The sequence below is a fragment of the Manis javanica genome, chromosome 8, assembly GCF_040802235.1.
Source record: "Manis javanica isolate MJ-LG chromosome 8, MJ_LKY, whole genome shotgun sequence".
Lineage (NCBI taxonomy): Eukaryota > Metazoa > Chordata > Mammalia > Pholidota > Manidae > Manis > Manis javanica.
In genome coordinates, this window is record NC_133163.1 from 98066074 (window position 1) to 98089868 (window position 23795).

General features: G+C 35.5%; 2 protein-coding genes across 4 annotated transcripts in view; one reads left to right on the plus strand and one right to left on the minus strand.

The window, feature by feature from the left end:
- Window positions 1-1928: 1928 nt before the first annotated feature.
- Window positions 1929-22307, plus strand: SLC24A5 (solute carrier family 24 member 5). 3 transcript variants are annotated; one of them, XM_037022132.2, is made up of 9 exons: window positions 1929-2119; window positions 2806-2985; window positions 10338-10421; window positions 10515-10618; window positions 10952-11052; window positions 12516-12799; window positions 15233-15439; window positions 17338-17439; window positions 17922-18244. In XM_037022132.2, the coding sequence occupies exons 1-9, from the start codon at window positions 1999-2001 to the stop codon at window positions 18242-18244; spliced, it is 1506 nt and encodes a 501-aa protein (XP_036878027.2). In that variant the 5' UTR covers window positions 1929-1998. The 3 variants fall into 3 exon arrangements, with proteins under 3 accessions (XP_036878027.2, XP_073067862.1, XP_036878026.2); XM_037022131.2 differs by lacking the exon at window positions 17922-18244 and adding an exon at window positions 20491-22307 and having other exon boundaries at window positions 1932-2119; XM_073211761.1 differs by lacking the exon at window positions 17922-18244 and adding an exon at window positions 20491-22307 and having other exon boundaries at window positions 1931-2119; window positions 10338-10618.
- MYEF2 (myelin expression factor 2) overlaps window positions 17574-23795 on the minus strand; it is a 28705-nt gene continuing 22483 nt past the window's right edge. Inside the window, exons 14-16 of the mRNA XM_073211765.1 lie at window positions 22455-22663; window positions 22324-22375; window positions 17574-18969 (exon numbers count right to left, since the gene is read on the minus strand). Coding sequence (XP_073067866.1) covers window positions 18806-18969; window positions 22324-22375; window positions 22455-22663 — 425 coding nt within the window. The 3' untranslated portion in view covers window positions 17574-18805. The remainder of the gene's footprint in view (window positions 18970-22323; window positions 22376-22454; window positions 22664-23795) is intronic.

The window sequence follows — 23795 nt, forward strand, 5'->3', positions numbered from 1 at the left end:
GGAAAGTTCTATTTCTTGACCTGGAGTGTTTACTAGGGAGCTCATCTTATAAAAATAAAAAAACAATAAGAATAATGTAATAATAAACTACAGTTTTATTTTGTGTGACTTTGTGTTTTATATTACAATAAAAACTTTAAGATCCTTTTGGAAAATGAAAAATAAATTAATAAGCAAATCTGACTAGTCTCCTAAATTCTCTGTTTTGGTAAATCAATATTTTATGTATACTTCAGAACAAGTATGTGTTGTGGGAATGTGTTTTCAAGAATCATTACAATGTAATCAATTGACAAACATTTATTAAGTACAGTGTACAAGGCACTCCTGTTTCATTGTAATTGGATTGTATCTTCAGATATTCTGTTTCCTAGATTAGCATCATGCACTGAAAGTGTTCACTGTGGGTTTGAGTTTTTGAGCTATTTTGTTTGTTTTTAATGTTTAGCTTTATTAACCGGTTGACCTACTATGTTTTGGAGAGGAAAGGCTCAAAGACCTTTTCACTCAGCACAGAAATGGCCTCTTCCCCAGACAGTAGCCACTGTTGGCACTGAGACCACAGTGCAGTCAGTGGTCCAGGGCATGCCTCCCATGGGTATCATCAGCTGGAACTCTGCTTGCTGAGAATCTGCTGTTATTGGACTGTACTTTTGTGACTCATCATCCCAGCCTCCCAACCACACCACACATCTGGACAGTCAGTTCCTAGAAATGACAGTTTCAGAGAGGTTTATAATGAGAATCAATTCCCAGCAACGCTTAAGGGTGTTTGAGAAATTTTACCAACCTAAGATCATAAACATTAGAAGTAACTTAACTCCTTTCACCAGAAAACCCAATTTCTAAATTTAAAACTTGGCAACCACATCAATTCTTACGCTTTATCTGCAAAGCAAAGGAACCATGAGAGCTACAAAACTAAAAAGAAAATTCCTTTATGCCAAGAAGCTTCTATCTCAGTTAAGAATAATACATTCATAATAATATTAATAGATAGACAGGTAGGTTGATAACATTGACCATGTGACAAAGGCTATTCTAAGCACATTACATGCATTCATTTATATAATCCTCACCACAACCTAATTGGAGGTGGTACTATAACCTTTCCATTTTACAGATTGTGGAACAGAAGAGCTGAGAGGTTAAATAACTTGCCACAATCACACAGCTAGTAAGCAGCAGTATTAGGACTCAAACGAAGTGGTCTGGCTCCAGACCCTGTGCTATTAGCCACATGTTACTATATTGCCAAGAGGTCTCAACATCTTGGCAAGCTCAGCAAGTGCTAGGGTTCAGGACATAGTAGTCTGTATTTGAACACTCCCTGGCTTGTCAAACTTGCATTTTAGAACCTCTGGCAGAAAGCACAGCTAATCAATGATCAAATAGCATCTACTATGCCTCCTTAATAGTTCTTGAAGCTGTCCACTTCGCTCCTGTCCCATTGCCACTACTCTGGTTCAAGCCACCATCACTTCTCCACTTGAATGCAGTAACTTTCTAAGTGACCTTCCTGCCACTTGCCCTAATTGGAGATAACAATGAGAAGCCAAAACAAAAATACATAAGGTGCCAACATAGCTAAAGAATACACCTACATAGTCTCAACGTATTCTAGAAGAAGGGCTGGAGGGAGAGAGGTGGAAGCAGTTGCAAACTCAGATCCTTACAAAGCTGGAGAAAGTCCAACAGCGAGTACAAAGACTCTAAGTAAATCACGCCATAAAGAGCAAGCTGCCCTGATCCCGGGACCCTGGGCCACGGGAGCAGCTGTAGACAAGGACTGTCTGCTCTCCTCCCTGCCCCACGCCCCCAGCTTCCCCGGGGTGTGGGGCTCCTGACCAGAGAAGCTGCACTGGCTCCAATCACCCTCTCTCCTGCGCTGGCCTTGCTGAGATGTGCTGGACAGGAAGGAGACTCCTCACATGATTCAGCTTAATCCTCCTTTTCTCCCTTGCCGGAGCTGCTCGCTGCAGTAAGCGCACAGCAGACATGCAAACAGAAGGGGGCTCGCGGTGGGCAACCAGGGCCCTGCTCCTCGGCATCCTCTGGGTTACTGCACACCTGCCTGCCCCGGGCGCTGCCCTGCCCCAGCGTCTCCCAAAGGCCACAGGTAGGTGGACACTGGGGTCAGCTACCCCCGCCGCTACAGATGAAAGGACAGAGAGAGAAATTCTCACTTAACTCCCTTTTGCTTATGCTTCCTGCTGTATTTGCTCTGATTTTCAGCATTTGGAAGAATACCAAACACTTATAATACATCAAATTAAGTTCTCAAAGACAGCTCCAAAATAATTCACAGACATCATAAAGCAGGCTAGCCCCAGTTCTTATTGTTGGAGACCATCAAGAAAAAAAACAATCTTCTTCTATCCTAGAAATTATTTCTTCAAAAATGGATGATCCTTTGCAGGCCTGTGGACACCTTGGGCTCTTAAATGGGAAATACCAGAAATCTTTATCATCACAGGTATAATTTCTACCTGATGAGGAAAAGGAGTTCAGAATTCTCTTTTAGAAATAAAGCAGACAAGGAAAAGTGATTTAATGATTTCCTCTTTTTAATTCTTCCACTATCATAAGCTTACTGCATTAAAGGACCTCTTTCAGGTCCCAAAGACTACTTTTTAAGGATCTACAGCTATGTCAAATTCAAAAAGTGCTTTATATGTTTTCACCAGGGTTCTTAAAATTCCACCCAGATACCACACAGTTAGCTTTCTTAAAGAATCCCCCTTTGTGGCCTTGGAATATGTGACTGCAACATACTTCAAACTTTCACCTCCTTTTCCTTACCAGGAAATACCACCCAATGCGTTATGTCTCCATCCCTGGAATTTCCTGAAGGGTTTTTCACGAAACAGGAGCGTGCAGATGGAGGCATTATAATCTACTTCCTAATTATCCTTTACATGTTCATGGCCGTGTCTATTGTCTGTGATGAGTACTTCCTACCCTCCCTGGAAATCATCAGTGACTGTAAGTGGCTGGAAATCTACCCTGTAACCTTCCAGAAGAGGTGTGCCACATATATGTGGCTGTCTTTCAAACAGGTCAGCAATAATTCTGTCCATCTCAGTTAGTTGCAGAGCTCTGACTTCTGTTTTGTAGGGTCATGTCTTAAGGAATTGGCCTGTGTGTGGTTTTTCTTGGTAGTTAATGTGCAGCTGGACATCTTTATGGTGCCCAGCCATCATTATTATACTGCCTGGCCATTTACTGTTTCAAGTTTTCACATATATGTAGTTGCTGAATACTCCTAATATAATGGATTTCTAATACTTGCCACTTTATACTTTGAATTTTTTTTCAGTTTTACTCTAAAATTGCTATAACTTTTTTAAAGATTGGTGATAAACAAATGCCATTAAGGACCCCACCCCAATCCCACTTCCTTTCCCAGCCTCTGCCCGTAAGGAAACTAATTGATGTTTATAAACCAATAAATAAATAAGTCCTGCATCTTATGTAGAGTGAACTCAAGCTTCAGGTAATTGTAAATTCAGCTATTAAAAATTAAGCTCAGTTACTAGTTTCTGAAAATAAGATCCACCAGTCCCAGCCCATCAGTTCTATCCCTTCAGCCATGTAATTGCCCAGAATTCTGAGTCTAGGCCTTTCATTGGTGCCCTGGCTCCTAAAATCAGGTTATCAGTGATGTTTTTTGCCATGTAAGCAAAAGTGCCAGCATTTCTAGTATGTGTCTCCTGCTTGGTTAGTTGAATTCATAGAGCGTGTTCACTTCAGAGAAGGCCAAAGTTAAGGGTCAGGTATCCTACTGCATACTCACGGGACTGCACAGAAATGGCAACCTCTCCCCTTGCCACGCACACACATACTCACACGTTGCTAGCATTTCTTCATGGAGGTGATGAGCATGAATATAAGCTCCCTCTCTTCTTCCCATGGCCCCGTCCTTCACCTCCCCCAGAAATGCAAGTCAGGCCATTTTCTCTCTTGTTCACTGAAGGACAGCAGTATCCTTAGGCCCAGGCAGTAGCAGAGGCATTTGACACACTCTTGTTTAATGAAAAAATATTACAGAACAGGTCAGCATCAGTTTATTGTAATTATTATTATTAAACTTAAGTAGATGTAAATATATACATTTGTCTATTGACATTATGACACTGATATTTTTCTTTAATAGGGATTAAATTACTTTAACATAGTATTTTTGCTTAGATTGATGAAATACAGGAAAAACAGAAGGAAAAGTAAAATAGTAAAATCACCTACATTCCCACAATGCAGAGATCCCCAGTTATCATTTGGTGTATTTCCTTTCAGTCTTTCAGATCTCCCTATATATACAGTTTGAGGTTTTGTCTTTTTCCTCATATTTTTTGTGCACTTTCTAATATTAGTACTCTTTAAAAATGTGATTTTTAATGGTAGCACAATAGTTTATGATTCTGTAAGCTATTTGAGCAGAAGTAACCCAGTAGAAATTTATCATTTTAAAAAGAATTAATCTCATTATTTTTCTTTGTTCTAAATAATGTTATGCCCATACTTGTATAAAATCTTCGCAAACTTCTCTGATCATTTCCTTATAAAGATGCAGAGCTACGCATATTTTAAGCTTTATCTTATACATTGCCATCTCATACATTGTGGGTTTCAGGTTTAAATGTGTCAGCTTAAGCCTCCAGAATGTGGGGTAGCTTCCATTCCAGAAAACCATGAATAATATCATTTTCATTGTCTTTGTTAATTGCTTTAAAATGGAACTTCATTTTATAACATTTATATTTGTCTTATTATTTGTATGTTCAAAATTATTGAATATTTTACATTTGCTGAACTTTGTGGTTTTGCTTTTGTGATTTCTTTTTGCCCATATTCTAACAGGAAGGGGAGGTATTGGTCTTTTTCTTATTGATTTCCAAGACATTTTTTTAACTATAAGAATATTAACCCTTTCTCTAATATAATTTTTATATCATACACTTTTTCATGGTCTGTTGTTCTAAATTGACACAATTGAAAGGGAGTCAAATAATTTCTGTGATACAACATTTGGATAGCCTACAGTTTCATTCAGGGGATTGTTTGATTCTTAATCCTCATGAAATTTACAGAGGCAAATCCTTCCCAAAGAAGCAAGAATCTAGGACTAGTGCTTGCTCCCTGCCACGCAGGCACTCATCCTCCTCTTACGAGTATTTTCATCCTCTTTGTTTTTATCTTCTCTCTGATCTAACTTGTGGCCCCCTGGGATTGCATCTAAATCTACCCAGATGTGCAGATCTAAATAAATGCCAAGTCGGCTGGTATTACCAGGTTGCTATTGTAGGAACAGGCAGTGGTGATGATGATAATAAATAATAGTACTAAAGCAATGTAGCAATCTCTTCACTTTACTTATATGTATAACTGAAAGAGCAGTTTTTTTAATCAAAAAGAGCTAGGTACCCACCCCATCTCTGAAATTATTACCTATGTGACATTGGGAAAATGTGAGACCCTAAAACTCAGGTAACTGTGAGGTTTGGAGATAAATTTTCTTGTGTATGCTTTATATGATAGGCTTAGGGCAGGTGGAAATTCACTGTAATAATCATAGCTATTAGGTTAGGTTAGGGGGAGTTCTTGTTTTTCAGCAGCATCAGGCCTTTAAAAGCATTAAACAGGGTTTCAGAATCTGTTCTGTCATGGCTCAAAATATGAGGTGATAACTATAAAGAACTCCAAAATGTTTTTGTCGATAAAAACATCACAGAGCATATACATGCAGTTGTGCATTGAGAGACTAAGCATTTATCCCAATGATGCTTTGTTCAAAATATTTCTAAAAATATATTTTAAATTAATGTCAGAACCACTTTTGCAAATCATAAAAAAAGAATTGGTTTGCTGTCACACTTCATTTTGGACCCAAAATAGAATTACTCAGCATGACTACCCACCCTAGTCACTAGAGTTGGGTTTGAATGACTTTTGATTGTTTCTAAAACTCAAATCCAGTCACAATGCATGAAAATTTGTTGTCACTGAGGATTTTTTAAAATTGTGCCAGGGGATACCAAACTGCATATAGCCTGTGGTTGTAGTTCTACTGAAATGTGCATTGTGAAAAGGACTGAAAATATGCTAAAATGATGGTAGTGGTTAAAGTACAATAGTAAAAGTAAGTGACTGTCCCCCTTCTATTTTTTACCCCCATGTTCTAAATATTCAGTAATACAGGGTTTTTCTTTAATTATAAAAGGAACTTATTTAACAATATGTGGTATAGAGTCTTAAGGCATAGAATTCATACACCACATTTTGAGTAAAAATTGATAAAGTTAGAAGATACCTTAAAGATGGTGTAGTGTCCAATCCTCCATTTTGCAGATGACACAACACAAGTCTTGTCTGAATGACTTGTCTGAAGTGTCATATCAAGGTATTGGCAGGGCCAGATCCCAAGTCTCCATTTTAGTTTTAAAACTCTTTCTGCTATATTTCCAGTAGGGAGTTTTCAAAAACTGTTATAAACCTTCCAACATGGCATCACAGAAGAGAACATGCTTAAGAAAAGTCTGATGAGTTTTAGTAATCAGTTCATTATCATAAAGTTGCACTTTATATAAATAATGTAATTGATATCTAAACCTATAAAGAAAATTCACATTGAACATTTCTACTATATCCTGAAGGACATGTGATTATTCCTTTACAGTAAGAGAGAGGGAAAAAAGTAATAGCTCTGGAGGGGAAAAAAAATATAACGATTTATCTTTAATAATAAACTATAGCAAAGAGAAATGCTACCCAAAAGGTCAGTGAAGACAAGGCCAGTCTATTCTAAAGTTCAAAGGTATAAACCATTTTAAAAAATATGCTCAAAACCTTAAAATATAATTTGCTTAGGTATCTTTGAAGTTTTACACATCCATCTATACAGAATCTTTCCTTTCATAACTCAATTAGAGCTCACTGAATAGTAATAAGCTTTATTGTTACTGCCTTGTGATAACGAAAGTGTTTGAAAGGGCCACCTATTTTCCTACCTTCCAACAGCCCCACAGATCACCATTTCTCTGTTGAGATTGAATTTTTCTAATGAAGGATTCTTCAGCTAGCATTAAACAAAGATCAGTCATTCACTCTTCAGCTGCACCAAGTTTGGACAGTTAATTCAAGATAAAGCATTTTCTTCTTTTTCAATTCTGCCACATATTACCTAATCCTGATTTGATTTGAGAAAAGAATGCATGATAATATCCAATATCACTAAATGCTATACGTTCTCTGGACAATATGCTGGAAGACTTCCAAAGTATTTCTGACTCCCAGGAACTATTTTTTCCCTTGGAAAGGAACAGAATGGGGGTAGTTATATGCCAGTACACAAAACAGGGAAGAAAATAACTCAATCAACCATTGTTATAATTGGCCTGCCTAAATGTCATTTTTATATTGGGTTTCTGTTGTGAAATAGAAATAGCACTGAACTTAATAGACTCTGATTTATGCCCTAACTCCTCACATTTAACACCCTTATTGTCCATGTAACTTTAAGTTACTTAACTTTCTGAACCTGTTTATCTGTAAAATGGAAATATCCCCACTCATATTTGAGGATAGTTGAGATTATTAAGTTATATATATGAAAGTGAATTGTATACAATAAATATGTTATTTACTTCAGTCCTAAAATGAAAAATGCTAATCATAGAGCAAATACACTTTATTTTAAATGTTATGACCAATTGGCCTTACTACATATCACAGAGTTGTAAAAAGTATACATATATGTATATGTAATAAGTATGTACATATACATACATACACACACACATACGTAACTCTAACTAGTACAAGGAATGCCATGAGGTATGTTACACAAAACATTACTTCTCTCCCTTCATGAGTCACTGCAGGCGGATGTTCAAGTGACATGACCAAAGGTAAAATGATGAATAGGCTCGAGGACCTCATTGAATCATTCCAACTATCCTGAGAAGATTTTTCACAACAAAGGTTTCACAGGTGGCAAAATGACTCAGACAAGAGCTGGTTGGACTTCCAAGGCCAACTAACCCCATGATAAAAAAAAAGACCACTGGGTCAGGCAGTATGTGAATGACTTTTGAAGCACTTCCTTAATCTTTCAGGCTAAAAGTCCTTACTAGGATCCACAAGGTCTTACATGATCTGGCCATCCATTACCTTTGACCTTATAACCTACTGCTATACCTTTACAGACTTTATTCCAGACACCCTGGCCTTTCCATTTCTTGAACACACGGGCTACCTTCTACCTCAGAACATCTGCACTCATTCCTTCTGCCTATAGTACTCTTACACCAGGTGTGAGGGTGGCTAGACCCCTCAACTTTAAGACTTTAGCTGTGAAGTCCTTCCTGGTTGCCCAATCTAAAATGACAGTCCTTCTTCCATGACATTTTTTACCCTCCCTCCCTGCTTTTGCTCCTTGCTATTTCTTACATGACACATATTTTGCTTGTCTGTCTCCTCTAACTAGAATTAAAGGTCCACAACAGCAGAAACTTTTGCTTTTTCTACCATATTCCTGGTACATAAATAAATAAAAGCATCTGACACAGTAGGTACTCATCAAGTTTAACAAATTAACATTACCCAGGTGTTCCAATTATCAATCAACCCAAAACTAATGGTTTAAAACATTTAATTTTTATCTCCCGCAGCTTTGGGGATTTACTGGGCACAGCTTAGTTCTTACTAGAGGTGAGGTCTCTCATGAAGTTAGAAGAGAGGGCTGGAATTCTCTGAATGCCCTCTTCCTCACATTTGGTGCCTGGGACAGGAAGACTCACAGTTTGGGGGTTGAAATAGGGGTTTCTCAGGCATCTCTATTTCAATATGGCTCTTCATGCGGTCTTTCTGGTATGGAAATTTCATAGTAGCCAGCCTTTTAATGTGGCTTATGGATCTAAAGCAATGTCCCTCCAGAGAGAACCATGAGAAAGATTTGTCACCTTTTATGTCCTAGCCTTGGAAATACTCTGGCTCTGCCATACTTACTAGTCAAAAGTCACAAAGGCTCATCTACAAAGACTCATCTAGAAGGTGACATATAAACTCATTTTTTTTTTTTGCTACAGAATGGAACAGTTTTGGAAAATCACGTGGGCAGAAATAGTGTGGCCATTTTTGTAAGATGCAATATGGCACAAGAACAGCAAAAAAAATCAGTAAGGTCAATGGCAGATGTCCCAGCACGGTACAACATGAGATGGACCTGAGAGTGAGCAATAGGTAATGGTCCCCATAGGCAGGAAGTACAAGGAAACTGACCACAGGTGACAGGAACTCAACTAGTACACTGTAGTTTGAAGGTCTGGGAAGACTGAAGTGTCAAGAATCAATAGGTAAACGAACACTAACAGGGGGTTGCTATCAAAAGCCTTGGAAAACTGGATTTCAGTTTTAACTATGACGCCTTTAACTTAGGGTAAACAATTTAGTGTCCAGCGTGCTACCCCTAATGACCATTTTTTAAATCTATCAGTAAAATCTCAGTGGGGATTTCTGATACAACTTTGTCTTAGCTTTCCCAACGCAACGTCGTTTCAATGTGGCTTTCTCTTTTCCTTCCCATAGTAGGTCCCTTAGTTCAAAAACTAAAAGGGCCAAAAATTTCTTAAGACTCTCACCTTGTCAGTCCCTGAAGACAGTGGATTTGCATGCCTGTCTGAGGAATATACACAAACTATTTGAATGGTAGTTATTTTCTTGTATTTCCTACTCTATAGCAGTTTTAATGGTTCCATGTTCTAAATCAAGAGTAATTATACAATAGTAAACCTTAATTTGATTTTTATTAACTGATTTCCTCTCATTTGTATTTAGACAAGGTTGAAATTGCCAATTCATCAAATAAGCTCCTTAATTCAGATTTACTTACAGATGTCAAAACCTACCAATGTTCACGTTTCTTTTTCAAGTTGGATTAGGGGTCCTGAAATACCTTTTTAGCTCCTTTTGGGGCACTGTTAACAGTGTAGTTTTAAAGAAGTCATGCTTTTGCTACACACATTCAGACCCCTACAGCCAGAAACGACTCTTTTCTGGGTCCTACAAGATCCCAAATCTTGGCACTCAGAATGAATTGCAGCAAAGCTCCAACAGTGTCTTGGCCTGTTTGTTCTATGAAAGCATTTAGTAATGAATTATTAAAGAAAGCAAGACACTGGATTCCTCTATTTTTCAATCTGCATGTTTTATTTTTCCAGTTGAAGTCAGTATTAGTGCTCTTCTGTGAAGCTATAGCTTTCAGAATCTACAGTACTTAGTTATGAAGAGACTTTCATTTGTCACTGTACCAGGCGTAACATCATTTCATTTGCCTTCAGCCCTCGGATTGTCTCAGGATGTTGCAGGTGCGACTTTTATGGCAGCTGGTAGTTCAGCTCCTGAACTAGTAACTGCTTTCCTGGGTAAATACTGCTCCTTGTTTTTCTTGCTTACTCAATGTGATTTCATCTTCTTCAAGTCTAGTAACACTAATTTGGCTACTGTCTTGCTCATAGGTGTATTTATCACACAGGGAGATATTGGCATTAGTACCATTCTTGGATCTGCAGTTTATAATCTCCTGGGCATCTGTGCAGCCTGTGGCTTGTTATCTAATGCGGTAAGAAAACTTCAGTCAACAAAATGTATTACCTTAAAAATTACAAGAACACTCTATAGTCTAAAACAAACAAGGCACTAGTAATGTGTTCAATCAAATTTATTCATCAGTAGAAAAACAATATGTATTCAAAGTTAACCCAGAAAGAGCTCTTGATCAGATTTATGAAAATCAGAGGTTTAGAAACACAATTTTTCTTAAAAATTCATTTTTCTCTAAGCAATATGCAAGATAACAGTATTTTAGTACAAATACACAATTTTAGTATTACACGAAACATGTGCTTGAAGAAGTTACAGCACAATGAAAACTGAATTAACTATCATTTTACAGGTTTCAACCCTATCGTGTTGGCCCCTATTCAGAGACTGTGCAGCATATGCAGTTAGCATAGCGGCAGTTCTTGGTATAATATTTGACAACCAAGTTTACTGGTAAGCTTGAAATAATTGTTACTCTTAATGTAAAACATAATTACAGAGAGGATTTTATGAAATTCTGATGGTTTAGCAACATTTTTTTCTTCAGAACTGTTATTTCTCACTTCTCAATTATCTGCCACTCCCACACCATTTTCCAGTGGGTAGCTGAGCTAACCCTCATCACAGTTGCTGGCTGGGCCCTCCCTTCTTTGCAATTTCTTTTTCAGTCACATCAGCCTTCGTGTCTCACTAATCACTGGATATTACCCTACTTCCTTCTCCCCAGTATCTGTCCAGAAGTCTCTCAACTTTGCTGCCATTGAAGCCCCAGCTGTTGGCTTTTTTTACCTACTGGGTTATTGTTTACTGTGCCTGTTAGAAATGGTCGTGGCCACAAGACTGGAGAGATGATGGAGGAAGTAAAAGAAGTCCCTTTAAATTCCTCCAAGTTTCTCTGATGCTAATTTAGCAAGAGGTATCAATATTAAAAACTGTTTGCTTTTGCTGTAATCTCCTTTTGCCTTGCTGTTCCCAGGAAATGAAAAAGGGGGTGACTTAGTGGGCAGATAACTTTCACCTCATGTGCACCAGGTATCTCTTAGGTGTTTTATTGCTATGCTAGGAATCGTAAGGGATAGAGAAACATAAAACACAGTCACATAGGTTGCGCACTGTGCAATGCATGAAGACACCAGAAAAACAGAAAATACTGTAAATGGTACCCCTCTGGAGTGCTACTATTTAGCACCCCTGCATGATATCTGCTATCAAGAAACTTAGCAAACAGTAAAATTTCTAAATGAATCATCCTAAAATCTAGTCTGTCTCCCAAAGAAAGACTGTTAGTTACAGTAGGGATCCTTCTGAGACTCAGCAGTTGTAAGGGGAAAATCACTGAGTACCCAAGCTAATGCTCCCTCTTTTAGGGAAATCAACAACCCTGCTTTCAGATACACCAAGAATTCACTGGCTACAAAATAAAAATATCAGAGTATAGGGAGACAGTTCTAACTCCTCAAGGTATAATTTTAAGAACAAAATTCTTAAAAGTAAATAAATCTTGTGAATACAATCCAAATTAGGTGAAATTAAAATCATCCACCCCCAAAAAATCTTTGTACAGCAAACTGAAAAGCCCCAGCCAAATATTCTCAATATTTTACACAGAATTTCTAAACTGGTAAATTTGATTAGACATTGAAATGAACTAACAGATACTATCTATATTCTTTTATAATTATTATGTACTTTGGGGAATGTATTCTGCCAATGAACTGAGGTGGACAATGCTCATCATTATTCAGTAAACTTTTATTTTGAAAGTCTACAATTTTTATTCTTTTTCAAAGCATTTTTTATGCCTACCATTTTGAAAGAATCTGCATTAGAAAATTATTAAAGATATTTAACAAAACTTATTAACTCTAAAACAACTTGCTTTTAATTTAAAAACACATCAATTTCTCTTTCTATAGGTATGAAGGAATTTTATTGCTTTTGATATATGGATTATATGTTTTGGTGCTGTGTTTTGACATTAAAATTAACCAATATATCATAAAGAAATGCAGTCCTTGCTGCACCTGTCTTGCCAAAGCTATGGAGGAGAGAAGTGAACAGCAGCCACTGATGGAATGGGAAGATGAGGGTCAAGCATTCATCCGTCGGCAATCAAGAACTGACAGTGGAATATTTTATGAAGATTCTGGCAACTCCCAACTTCCTATGAGTTTACATAGCCTTAGTCAGGTTTCTGAAGGTAATAAGCACATCGAGCCCACTATTAAGTTATGTTCGCTAGAACTACATACTTCCTATGCAAATGACACTGGAGATTCAGAAATGATGAAGAGGCAGTCCCTATCCTTAAGCTCTCAATACTGTAAGAAAAAAAACAAAATAGCTAAAATGTGAAGGATTAAATGCAGGCATACCTTGGAGATATTTGGGGCTTAGTTCCAGACTATCACAATAAAACGAGTAGGGCAATAAAGCAAGTCAATGAACTTTCTGGTTTCTGAGTGCATATAAACGTCAGGTTTACACTATATAGCAATCTATTATGTGTGCAATAGCATTATGTCTAAAAAACAATGTACATACCTTAATTTAAAAACTTTTATTGCTAAAAAATGCTACCGTCATGAGCTTTCAACAAATCATAATCACTTGTCACAGATTACCATGACAAATATAATGAAAAAGTTTGAAATACTGTGATTTACCAAAATGTGAGACATGAAGTGAGCAAATGCTGTTGGAAAAATGGGACCAATACACTTGCTTGATAGTATCGCTAAAAACCTATCTTCTAAAAAACACAGTACCTACAAAATGCAGTAAAACAAAGCACAATCAAATGAAGTATGCCCATAGTAATAAAGAGAAAGAAAGGTTAACTGAAGTTTTCAAATGGGACAAACTATAAAATTTGAAGATGGATAGGAAAGATTACCACAAAGGAGCAAAACCTGAGCCTTATACATCAGATTTTAACCAATGATCTGATTTATGACCAATAAGTAACACCAATTTTAGTCTTTATTATGGAAATGACACAAGGATAGGAGTAAAATATATTCTAAGGATAGGAGTAAAATATATTGATGTCAAAGAATTAATAGGAACAAAACAGCCTGTTCAAGTATTAGCGTAACTGAAGCACCGAATGAGCACAGTAAGGACGAAGAGGAAGGGTGTACAGAAAGGAACGATAGGAAGAGTCTTACATGTTAGTACAAGAGTCTTTACAGGTTTGTACGCAGGGACTGTTAGAATTGAAATACTGGGATAAAAGACATGGGTGTCTGTAGGAGGCTGCTAACAGCTGATGTGTCTGGTAGTTGCCTAGACAGAGCAGAGGCAGTGGTAATCAGAGAGAACGCGTCAGACAATGTACAGGGGAAGCATCACCAAGGCTACGCAACTGAAGGACTGTATGGGGCCAGAGAGGGAGCAGACAATGCTGAGGCTTTGTTCATGATTGAGAAAATGGAAAACCACTTACAAAAGCTAGAGATTTCATTGAAAGGGGTTGGTGTGAGGAAAAAAGAAAGAAGAAAACAGCTGAATTTGAACATGTCATTTGAAGCAGTAGCAAAACATGCAGGTAAGTATTTCTAGCGGGAAGTCAAATTCAGCAATCGCCAGAAATACAAATTTATGGGTTACTTTTTTTATGAAGTGGTTGTATGAAACAAATTCTAAATTTAATTAAGTACATTAGAAAAGGAAGTTATCCTGATTAACTATCTAAAAAAACTGAAACAACACTTCTTTCCTTCTTACAAAAATTGTAGTCTTTCAGGTGCAAGAGATAAACATCTCTAAGTTAAATTTTATTTACAAGAAACACCAAAGGACCAGTTCAACTTTTTTCATTACACTAAACTTATATCTAATATTACTTGATGACCAATTGGCTAAGGCTTCACAAAAAAAAATTCTAAAGAGTTATTTTACTAGCATTAGTGGTAATGTGATTTGATTCAACATACGAGTACATTATTTTTTAATGCCATACAAATTTTAAACAATTTCAAAATGAATTCCCATTTTTATCCAATATATTGTCTTCTGTTTACTTAATAAAACAAATTAAATGAAGGAACATGCTCAAGGTTATAAATTACATTGTAGATTCTATACTAGTTCCTGTTTTCTTAAAAGTTCTTAAGAACTGAGGTGAATTCTGAATGTAGTAAAGAAAGTAATGAAACAAGCCTTCCATATTTTATACTCTTACATATGCATTTTTATCTCATAGGGGAGGCTAGCGGCATTATCAATACTGGGAAGTAGAGACAACAGACAGGTTGCTAAGGTAGAAGCCAGATTAATCCTAATAAAAAAAAATTCCAAGACCATTCACACTGTAGAAAACCAAGAGATGTCCAACTGACACTTCATAAACATTATCTCTAATATACTTAGCAAATGAGCAAAGATATTTTGGTGGGAGTTAAGCCCCCAAATCGAGATATGCTGAGTATCACATTTTACACTGTCTGCCCTGAAGTCTCAATTAGTTTCCTTTTGGCAGCAATATCGTTAATGAGGTATTCAAATGTTTTAAATAGCCTCTTAAAAACTGATACAGCTAACTTATTTCAATATAGCTTTCTAAATGGACATTTCCAACTCAATTGACCATTTGAGAAAACTCAAAAATCATTTAATTTTTCCTCAACAGATCCACCAAGTGTTTTCAACATGCCTGAAGCAGACTTAGAAAGAATTTTTTGGGTACTATCCCTTCCTGTTATTACATTACTTTTTCTAACCACACCAGATTGTAGAAGAAAGTTTTGGAAAAATTATTTTGTGATAACCTTTTTCATGTCAGCAGTATGGATATCTGCATTTACATACATTCTGGTCTGGATGGTCACAATTACTGGTATGTATCTTAAGTATGAGCACGATTTGAAAAGAAAAAATTAGTTTCATGTAAGAACTGCCAGATTCACTAAAAGTAATCTAAGGACAAGATTTTCTTTTCCAGCAAAGACTAAAGATGAGTGCAGAAGTACAAAAAGAGTAAATATTAATATGCCAACAAGACCATTCAGGTTCTGTGAGTTGCATGTTATATACCAACTATTCTTACTATATTCTTACTTTTATACAGCCCAGGGGTACAAGTCAAGGGATCATCTTATAAATAAAATCATAATCACAGGATATCTACATGGGAATGACAATATACTCTTTATACTGAATTCCACTATATAATGAAAAATATAGCAAGGTGCCAGTGTTTTGGGAAAACGGTGTGTGCCTACTGTTTGACTGGATTACACTTCATTTTGTTTTTTAATAAGGCAATATAAACATACAATGAAACGAGTGAAAAAGGTGTAAAATAAAGTTTCATTTTAGGTTTCTATACTACTTTCAGGATTAAAATTTAACTATTACTGCTTGGTCATAATCAGCTCTAGTCCCACAGAACTTCTAGTCCAGAAGGAAAAACTGAATATAAACAGAAAAAAAAAAAAAACAACAGAAATTTCTCCCCCCAAAAAAGTTAGTCTGAATGGACTTCTATCAGAGGTGAGCAAACTACCACCTGTGTGCCCAAATTACCAGATCACCTGTTTTTGCTAATGAAGTTTCACTGAACACAGTCACACCCATTCATTTACATATTATTTATGGATACTTTTACCCTACAAGGCAGAGCTGAATAATTGCCAACAGAGACCACATAGCCTGCAAAGTCTAAAATAATTACTATCTGGCCCTTTATAAAGTTTGCTAATCTCTGACTTTTTCCAAATTAAAATACGACTTAGAATAGTATGTTAGCAAAAAGCAGAGTAGTTTTTCTTTTTTTTAAATGAGGAAGATGAAAAAGTCCAATTAGCTTGCATATGAAATCTCTCTAAATTTTCTCAGCCAGAATTTGACATTTAAGGAAACAGGAAGAGAGCAAAATCAAGTAACAGATTATAGAACATCCCCCCAAGATGATAAATATTAGTGTTACTTGTGTATGTGAACCATAGCAAACCAATAACAAAAACGAACAAATTCTAATTCCAATATCAATATGTAAGCATGCAATAAATAAGCTACTTAAAGTCCTTTTAATTGACATTTTAAGAAAAGATTCTAAAGCAAATTTTCAGTTACACTGAAAAGAGCGCATGTACTTTTTTTTAAAAAACCTCCCTCTGATTCTGTTTCCCAGAATGAATACACTTTTGAAAAATATTGAACTGATATCAAATTTAACAGAAGCATTAACAAACTGGGACCAAATGTTAGAAACACCCAGGTAGACCCCTCTTTTGTTTTCCTCAGATGCATGGTACCTTCTCAAAGAAAACACTAAATTAAGGCATATCACTAAAACAGGACCTAAAAATGTATACCATGTGAACACATTTGCAGCCTATTAATAGCTACAAACAATTTGCTTTACTCTGACCACTTTAAGAAAATGCTTTGAAAAAGAGAAAATGACTAATCCTATTAGCATGTTAAGCAACAGCCTTGATAACAGTAAACATCCAAAATCTGTAAGCAAAATAAGCAGGGGAATTAACACCGTGGTAGAATTTGGTCTATTAAGTATCTTTAGAGATTTGTCATTCAAAATCTGTGCACACTCGGGTCACCCATTTACCTATCTTATTCAAATACTGTGCTAGCTAAAATCTAAGAACATAGTTCTGAAATCTAAATATGCCTATTTTCTTTTTGTCCGTGAAGGAAATTTCTGAAATACCTGAAGATAATGGTTAGTGAATCTATAATATTTGTGACTTGTAGTATCTTTGTTTCTTACAGGGGAAACATTAGAAATTCCAGACACAGTAATGGGCCTTACTTTATTAGCAGCAGGAACAAGCATACCAGACACAATTGCAAGTGTGCTGGTTGCAAGAAAAGGTAAGAACTAGATCCCTCAAGTTGCACTGCTCATTCCTTAAGTTTGGCTGAAATACACTGAACAAAAGTACCTTTAAAAATATGTATTTCCTCAGTATAATACTTAAAGAAAGAAAAAGGAGTGACTCAAGAGGAAGAATTTACTATTTAATAACAGATCATTTTCATTAACCTAATCCTCCAAATAATATTCATATGAAATGTGCATTAAATCATAATAAATCATGTGAATTTTGAATGAAGAGCGACAAGTAATCTACATACCATAATGAAAATGGTTTAATAAATAATTAAATAAATGTTAAGACTTTAAATACTAACCCTCCCCAAATCAAAAAATACAAATGCAGTGAGATTTTTGTTCTAATACAATTTTTCAAAACCAACAAACAAAAAAAGTATCCAGTGTTTCTTCTAATGAAGCTTATTAATAAAATACAGTATTGGTATGCACATTTTAACAACATGCCTTTTTTTTGTAGGCAAAGGAGATATGGCTATGTCTAACATTGTGGGATCCAACGTGTTTGATATGCTGTGCCTAGGTGTTCCATGGGTTATTAAAACGGCATTTATAAATGCATCAGCTCCTGTACAAGTGAACAGTAGAGGACTGACATACATAACCATCTCTCTCAATGTTTCAATTATTTTTCTTTTTTCAGCAGTTCACTTCAATGGCTGGAAACTAGACAGAAAGTTGGGTATAGTCTGTCTATTATTATACTTGGGGCTTGTTACATTATCAATTCTATACGAACTCGGAATTATTGGAAATAATAAAATATGGGGCTGTGGAGGTTAATATTAATAGTGTTATATGGAAAATGTGAATGATGGGGAGGGAGAGAAAAGGAAAACTCCATTTCTTCATTTAAGTCAAATAAAAAATATCCTGAATTTTAAAATCTGTAACTTAAAGAGTTTCTTTATCACCAAAGGAAAGCACTTTAAAACCAACCAAAATCACATCCTAATTTGTCTGAGCCCTTTTATTCCAAGGACAATTACATATTTAAGACAGAATTTTGAAAAAATTATCTGTTTTACCTTGCAGTAAGTTGAAAAAAGCTGGGGAAACTTAAACAAATACCACAATGTAGTACTGAAAATAACAAGAAAAATGGCTTATTAAAAACAGTGTAACCATTCATTTAAACTGAATGACCAGACTTGCTCTCTTTAAAAACCCATACTTGAGATTAACAAAAATCACAGTATATTTAACACTATACTGTTCAAAGCTGGTGGGATTTTAAAAGTTCGTTTTTACAGCTCTTGTAAGCATACAGTATTACTAAAAAAATGACTTCTACTAGGAGATTCAGCAAAACAGGCGCAAAAATGCTCCAACCATGGTCTGAAATTATGCGTTACGATCCAAGCGAACATCAATTTCTCTTCCACTTATTTTTATGCCATTCATTATTCTGCAGGCTTTTTCAGCTGATTCTGGGGAGTCAAATCTGACCGTTCCACAGCCTTTTGACTTTCCATTCTCCATTTTTATTTCTGCAAACATTACATGACCTGTAGAAGAAAAACTATAGAATTACTAATCAATTTAAACAGGTTCTATTTCACTACACAGACTTGAAATTCCTCATAGCCAATGAAATGATAAATAACTTGGCTAGAAACACTAATATCAATGACTTAAAAGTAACACAGCATGTAAGCATTATTCTCATCTTATATTCTTAATATATTGCAATTCACATAAATGAATACATACATGTTAGAATATACTGAACTGGAATCAAGATAAATCAGCTTAGGATTTAATATTTTATTAAAATGAACACATTTTTGCCTAAATTATAAAGGTGGAGGAAATGTTATATGGAGAGTAATATACCACATAATACAACATTGTTTGCCTTTGTAATTACTCCATCAAGGACAGTTAACCACTACAGACAGTCCCTGACTTATGATTTTTCAACTCTGGTACAAAAGTGATAAGCATTCAGAAGAAACTGTACTTCAAATTTTGATCTTTCCCTGGGCTAGCAATAAGTGAGCCCCAGCCCCCAGCCAGCCATGTGACCGCAAGGGTGAATTATCAACAACACTTAAAACCATTCTGTTGTTCACTTGCAGTACAGTATTCAATAAATTATGAGATATTCAATACCTTATTATAAGACAGGCTTTGTTTTGGATGATTTTGCCTAAGCGTGGACTAAATGTGAGTGTTTTGAGCATGTTTAAGGTAGGCGAAGCTAAGCTATGCTGTTTGGTAGGTTAGGTGTATTAATGTATTTCAATTTATGATACTGTCAACTTACAATGGGCTTATTAGGATATAAGCTCATCATAACATCATAAGTCAAGGAAGATCTATATAGACACTTAATCAGCAGAGGGCTTGCTGGCAGGCCATTTACTGGCAGATACTGTCTGGAGGAGATGCACAGAGTACCACTAGATTCTTACTAAGAAGCAACCAAAAGAAAATACTTACCTTTGGACTCAGGAGGGGAAAAAAACAAAAAACTACCTTTCACTACGGAAAAGACTATTACTGGTTTGGAGCAGGTTAAAAAGAAACTAAGAAAAAGTCTAAGAAAGGAAAACTATAAAGGAAAGAAAGAAAAGCAGAATTAAGAAATTCAGCTAATTAATAAAAAAGAAAAACTCTTATGATTTAAAAGTAAATAAATAAGACAATATAGCAGAAAAATGAATGGTTCAGCAGTTCATACAAGTCAGATAATTTCCAGAGTTGTCAATAGCTAGATACTTAATTCTATACTACCATAACTTACTTTCTCATAATGCAGTTCAAGATTAAAAACAGAAAGATAGTAAGGAATTATTTAAGTATGATGTTACACCTTACTATAAATCTAAGAGCAAGATGCTTTTCCAATAGGATTAAGAAAAACAAAAATCATTATTCTCATGTCTAGAGACTGAACAGAAAGGGACATTAGGATAGAGCTAAAATAATGAAGTAAATAATAATAATTTAACCACTTTATTTTATTGGCTAAAATGCTATATAATTTTTTAACTGTAGATTTGGATACTATTTTTTCCTTTCAGAAAATTTCTTTGAATTGCTAATATCCTTCCACCAATGTCAGTACAACAAGAAGCCCACCAAAAGACCTCAAGTTTGATGCAAGCCTTACTCATATCTAACCTCAAAAGGCAATCTGCTACAAAGAATAAAGAACAGTCAACCTGATATTGGTTACACTTTCATTAATGTTATTTGTTTGCCCCACTTTGTTCTTCATCTTGTTTCGGTTCTAGTTTTTAAAGTAATGTCATATCTTATTTGAAGAGTTTTTTTCATTGAAACTACAACAGAGATTACCTATACTTGCCGCCACTGCTCCTTGTTTGATGTTATTTCACTAAGGCCCTAACATAGTTGCTCCTCTGTCATCTATAGGATCAACACCAGGAACTCACTCATTCTGGCAGATCTTGCTCCTACAAAGACTACCAACACTTCAAAACAACTTCACAGTTCTGCTTTCTCTTAGTGGTAACTATTTACTAGTCAGCTCATTTTTAACAACTTTTTAATAAAAAAAATATTAAGTTTCTCTTCTTCGAGTAAAATATTTTAAAATATTATTAATAAAATCAGTCAACAGAACATCCAGACAGGTTCACACTGCATGTTGAGGGCATATCTTACTTCATTTACCTTTCTAATTTTAATGACTGCCAAAAATACAGTATTTGAGTATTTATTGAATAAATGAGTAATGAACATCTACTCAGAATGCTTAACTCACTCATAAACATTTAATAAACTTTTACTACATGTACTGAGGCAATGAAAGGTGCTAGGATAAAAAGATGACAGTTCTTGCCCTAACAAGCCTCCATCTGGGAGGGAAGAAAACATGGGAACAGATTACTACAATAAACTTAGGTAAAAAGCACTCTGAGAAGACAGAAGACAAAGTGCCCACAGTGATCACTTTGATCATTGATGGTGGCCACAAAGTCTACTTTTGTGGAAGAACACTGAACTTATCCCCAATATGATCTCAAAAATTAAATATATATTCCAAATACTCTTAATCTCCTATTAACTCTCAAAGGCCAAATGGAACACTTGTAGTCATTTTTCATCATCATATGATACCTACATAGCTTACTATTGTGATTTTAGTCTCTGGAATACCATGCAACAGCAGAAAACAGCTGGCAGGAAATATTACTTTATTCCAGTTACATTTATTCTCTCACATTCACAAAAAATGGGCCTCTTTTAAAAGTAATAAACTATCTAATCTATAAAACTCATGAACATATTATGGTTGTATAGGCAGTATCATTATAGCCAAGAACGGTTTATCAGAACACAATGGGAAGGGCCACAGAATGTACCTTTGTCTGAGGCATGCCAGGCAGTGGGTTCTGTTCTATCAGCTAAGTTTTCTGTGTGGTACAGGCAACAGAGTGTGCAGAATGGGTCTTGTTAACTCTGCAAATTAACTCATGTAAATGTCAGCATTTCATTGTGTGATGCTGACAAGGCTCTGCACTACACTATAAACAGGGAAATAAACAAATTACTTATTAAATATTCCCCACAAGAACAAACCTTTATAAATGCAAGCAATGATGATATATTAATCTTTTAAAAATCAGGTAATAAAATAAACCCTTTCTTTATCCACAGGAGACAATGACAGGCTCTATCTAAATCTTGTTAATAAGTTGTCATTTGCACTGCTCTAATTCGGAGGATACCAAAAATAATTCATTTATTTGAAGTGGAATTAGATTTGTCATACTATCCAGAAATAAGCATCTGGACAAGTAAAGGTCTAAACATGGTGTTTGAAAGTTTAAAATCAATTTTTCCTCCATAAACAATACCAACATATCTGCAGTTATTGGCATACTTACCACACTGACTGAATTTCTCTTTTAGTTTCTGCCAAGTCAAGTCAAAAGGCAGCTAGAATAAAAAAAGGTATTAGTAACAGATACACAAAGGAAAAAATAAGTTTAAGTATGCTTTAGATTTAGTTGCTTACATTTCTGACAAATATCTGGTTGCCTTTGGAGCCTATTCTATCTCTCATTCCACTTCCCATTGGACCTGATAAAAATCCTCGATCCATGTCGATGCTCCTTTCCAGTATAGCTCCTATACCTGGTCCCATTCTATCAAAGCTGGAACTCATCCGATCCAATCCCATTCCCATTCCTCCAGTCACACTGTTCATGCCACCTATTCCACCACCTAGATTTTCAAGGAAAGGGAGGGTTTGGGAATTTGGTATTGTTGTTTTAAAAATAGAAGGCAAAGAAGGAAGAGGAAGAAGGAAAGGAAGAGGGAGAGAATCATTTTTGAGAAAGAAAAGGAGAGAAAAATTCATTCATTTATGTAATTAGCTAATACATAAACATAAAATTATTTTCACCCAATATTAACGATCTTCTAAGGAACAGAATGTAATTTGGTATATATTTGGTTAGTTGAATGTTAATGGATAATTAAATCTGTTAATTCTAGCCACTATTTAAAATACATTACACATATATACTTCTATAAAATTATATTCTGATCATAAAATACATCATTTAAGTTATATAAATTTTCTACCAATTACTTTATCCATTAATGTTAAGTAGTTTTCACTTTTCACTTTTATTTTTTAATAATACCAGGCTAATTGCTAGAATAAAGATATATGAGGTAAATTCAAATTATTACAGCTCCAACATATCAACTGTTGCTTTCATCATATTCATCTACATGTCTTTTCTAGCTTACCTTTTACCACAGTTATCTTAAGTTTCACATGCAGTTTCTCTTTTTGTATCAATTCAATTTTCAATAACCACAGAAAAACCTAACTTTTAATCTTAACATTATATAAAACTTGTGGAAATAACAAAAAATTAGAATCACACTCCTTTAACCAAAGCTTGGGAATTTAGCTAGCAGATCATAAACCACTTCATTCTTGTGTACTGAGTTCCTTCTATTCCAATCCTACTCATTCTCAAAAGTTATCATTTTTCTGTCATACTCAATATCCTCATACATAGAAACTCTAAAAATTAATGTCACCCTCACACTGGATTTCTGTGAAGAGCAAATATAAAGTGAGAGAAACAGAACTGTAAACACTGAGGTAAAAATGGGAGGAAGGGGAGTTACGATTAATGGAAAAAGTGACCAAAGCTTTGAAAAGAAGGAATAAAATGAGAATCAAGGTACAATGGAAGTAAATTTTTTCAGCTGACAGGATTTTTGAATTCACTCTTAGAACAGTTGAAGGAGGCTGTGTTTTCTTTTATGAGATTTCAATCAATTAAAGGAAGTTGGTAGTATGGAGAACTCAGAGACATAGTTCAGTAAGCAACAG

Coding starts and splice junctions, on each gene's coding strand:
- SLC24A5 (XM_037022132.2), top strand. CDS start 1,999: ATGCAAACAGAAGGGGGCTCGCGGTGGGCAACCAGGGCCCTGCTCCTC. Junction 15,440..17,337: donor CTGGATGGTCACAATTACTG/GTATGTATCTTA, acceptor TGTTTCTTACAG/GGGAAACATTAGAAATTCCA. Junction 17,440..17,921: donor TGTGCTGGTTGCAAGAAAAG/GTAAGAACTAGA, acceptor TTTTTTTTGTAG/GCAAAGGAGATATGGCTATG.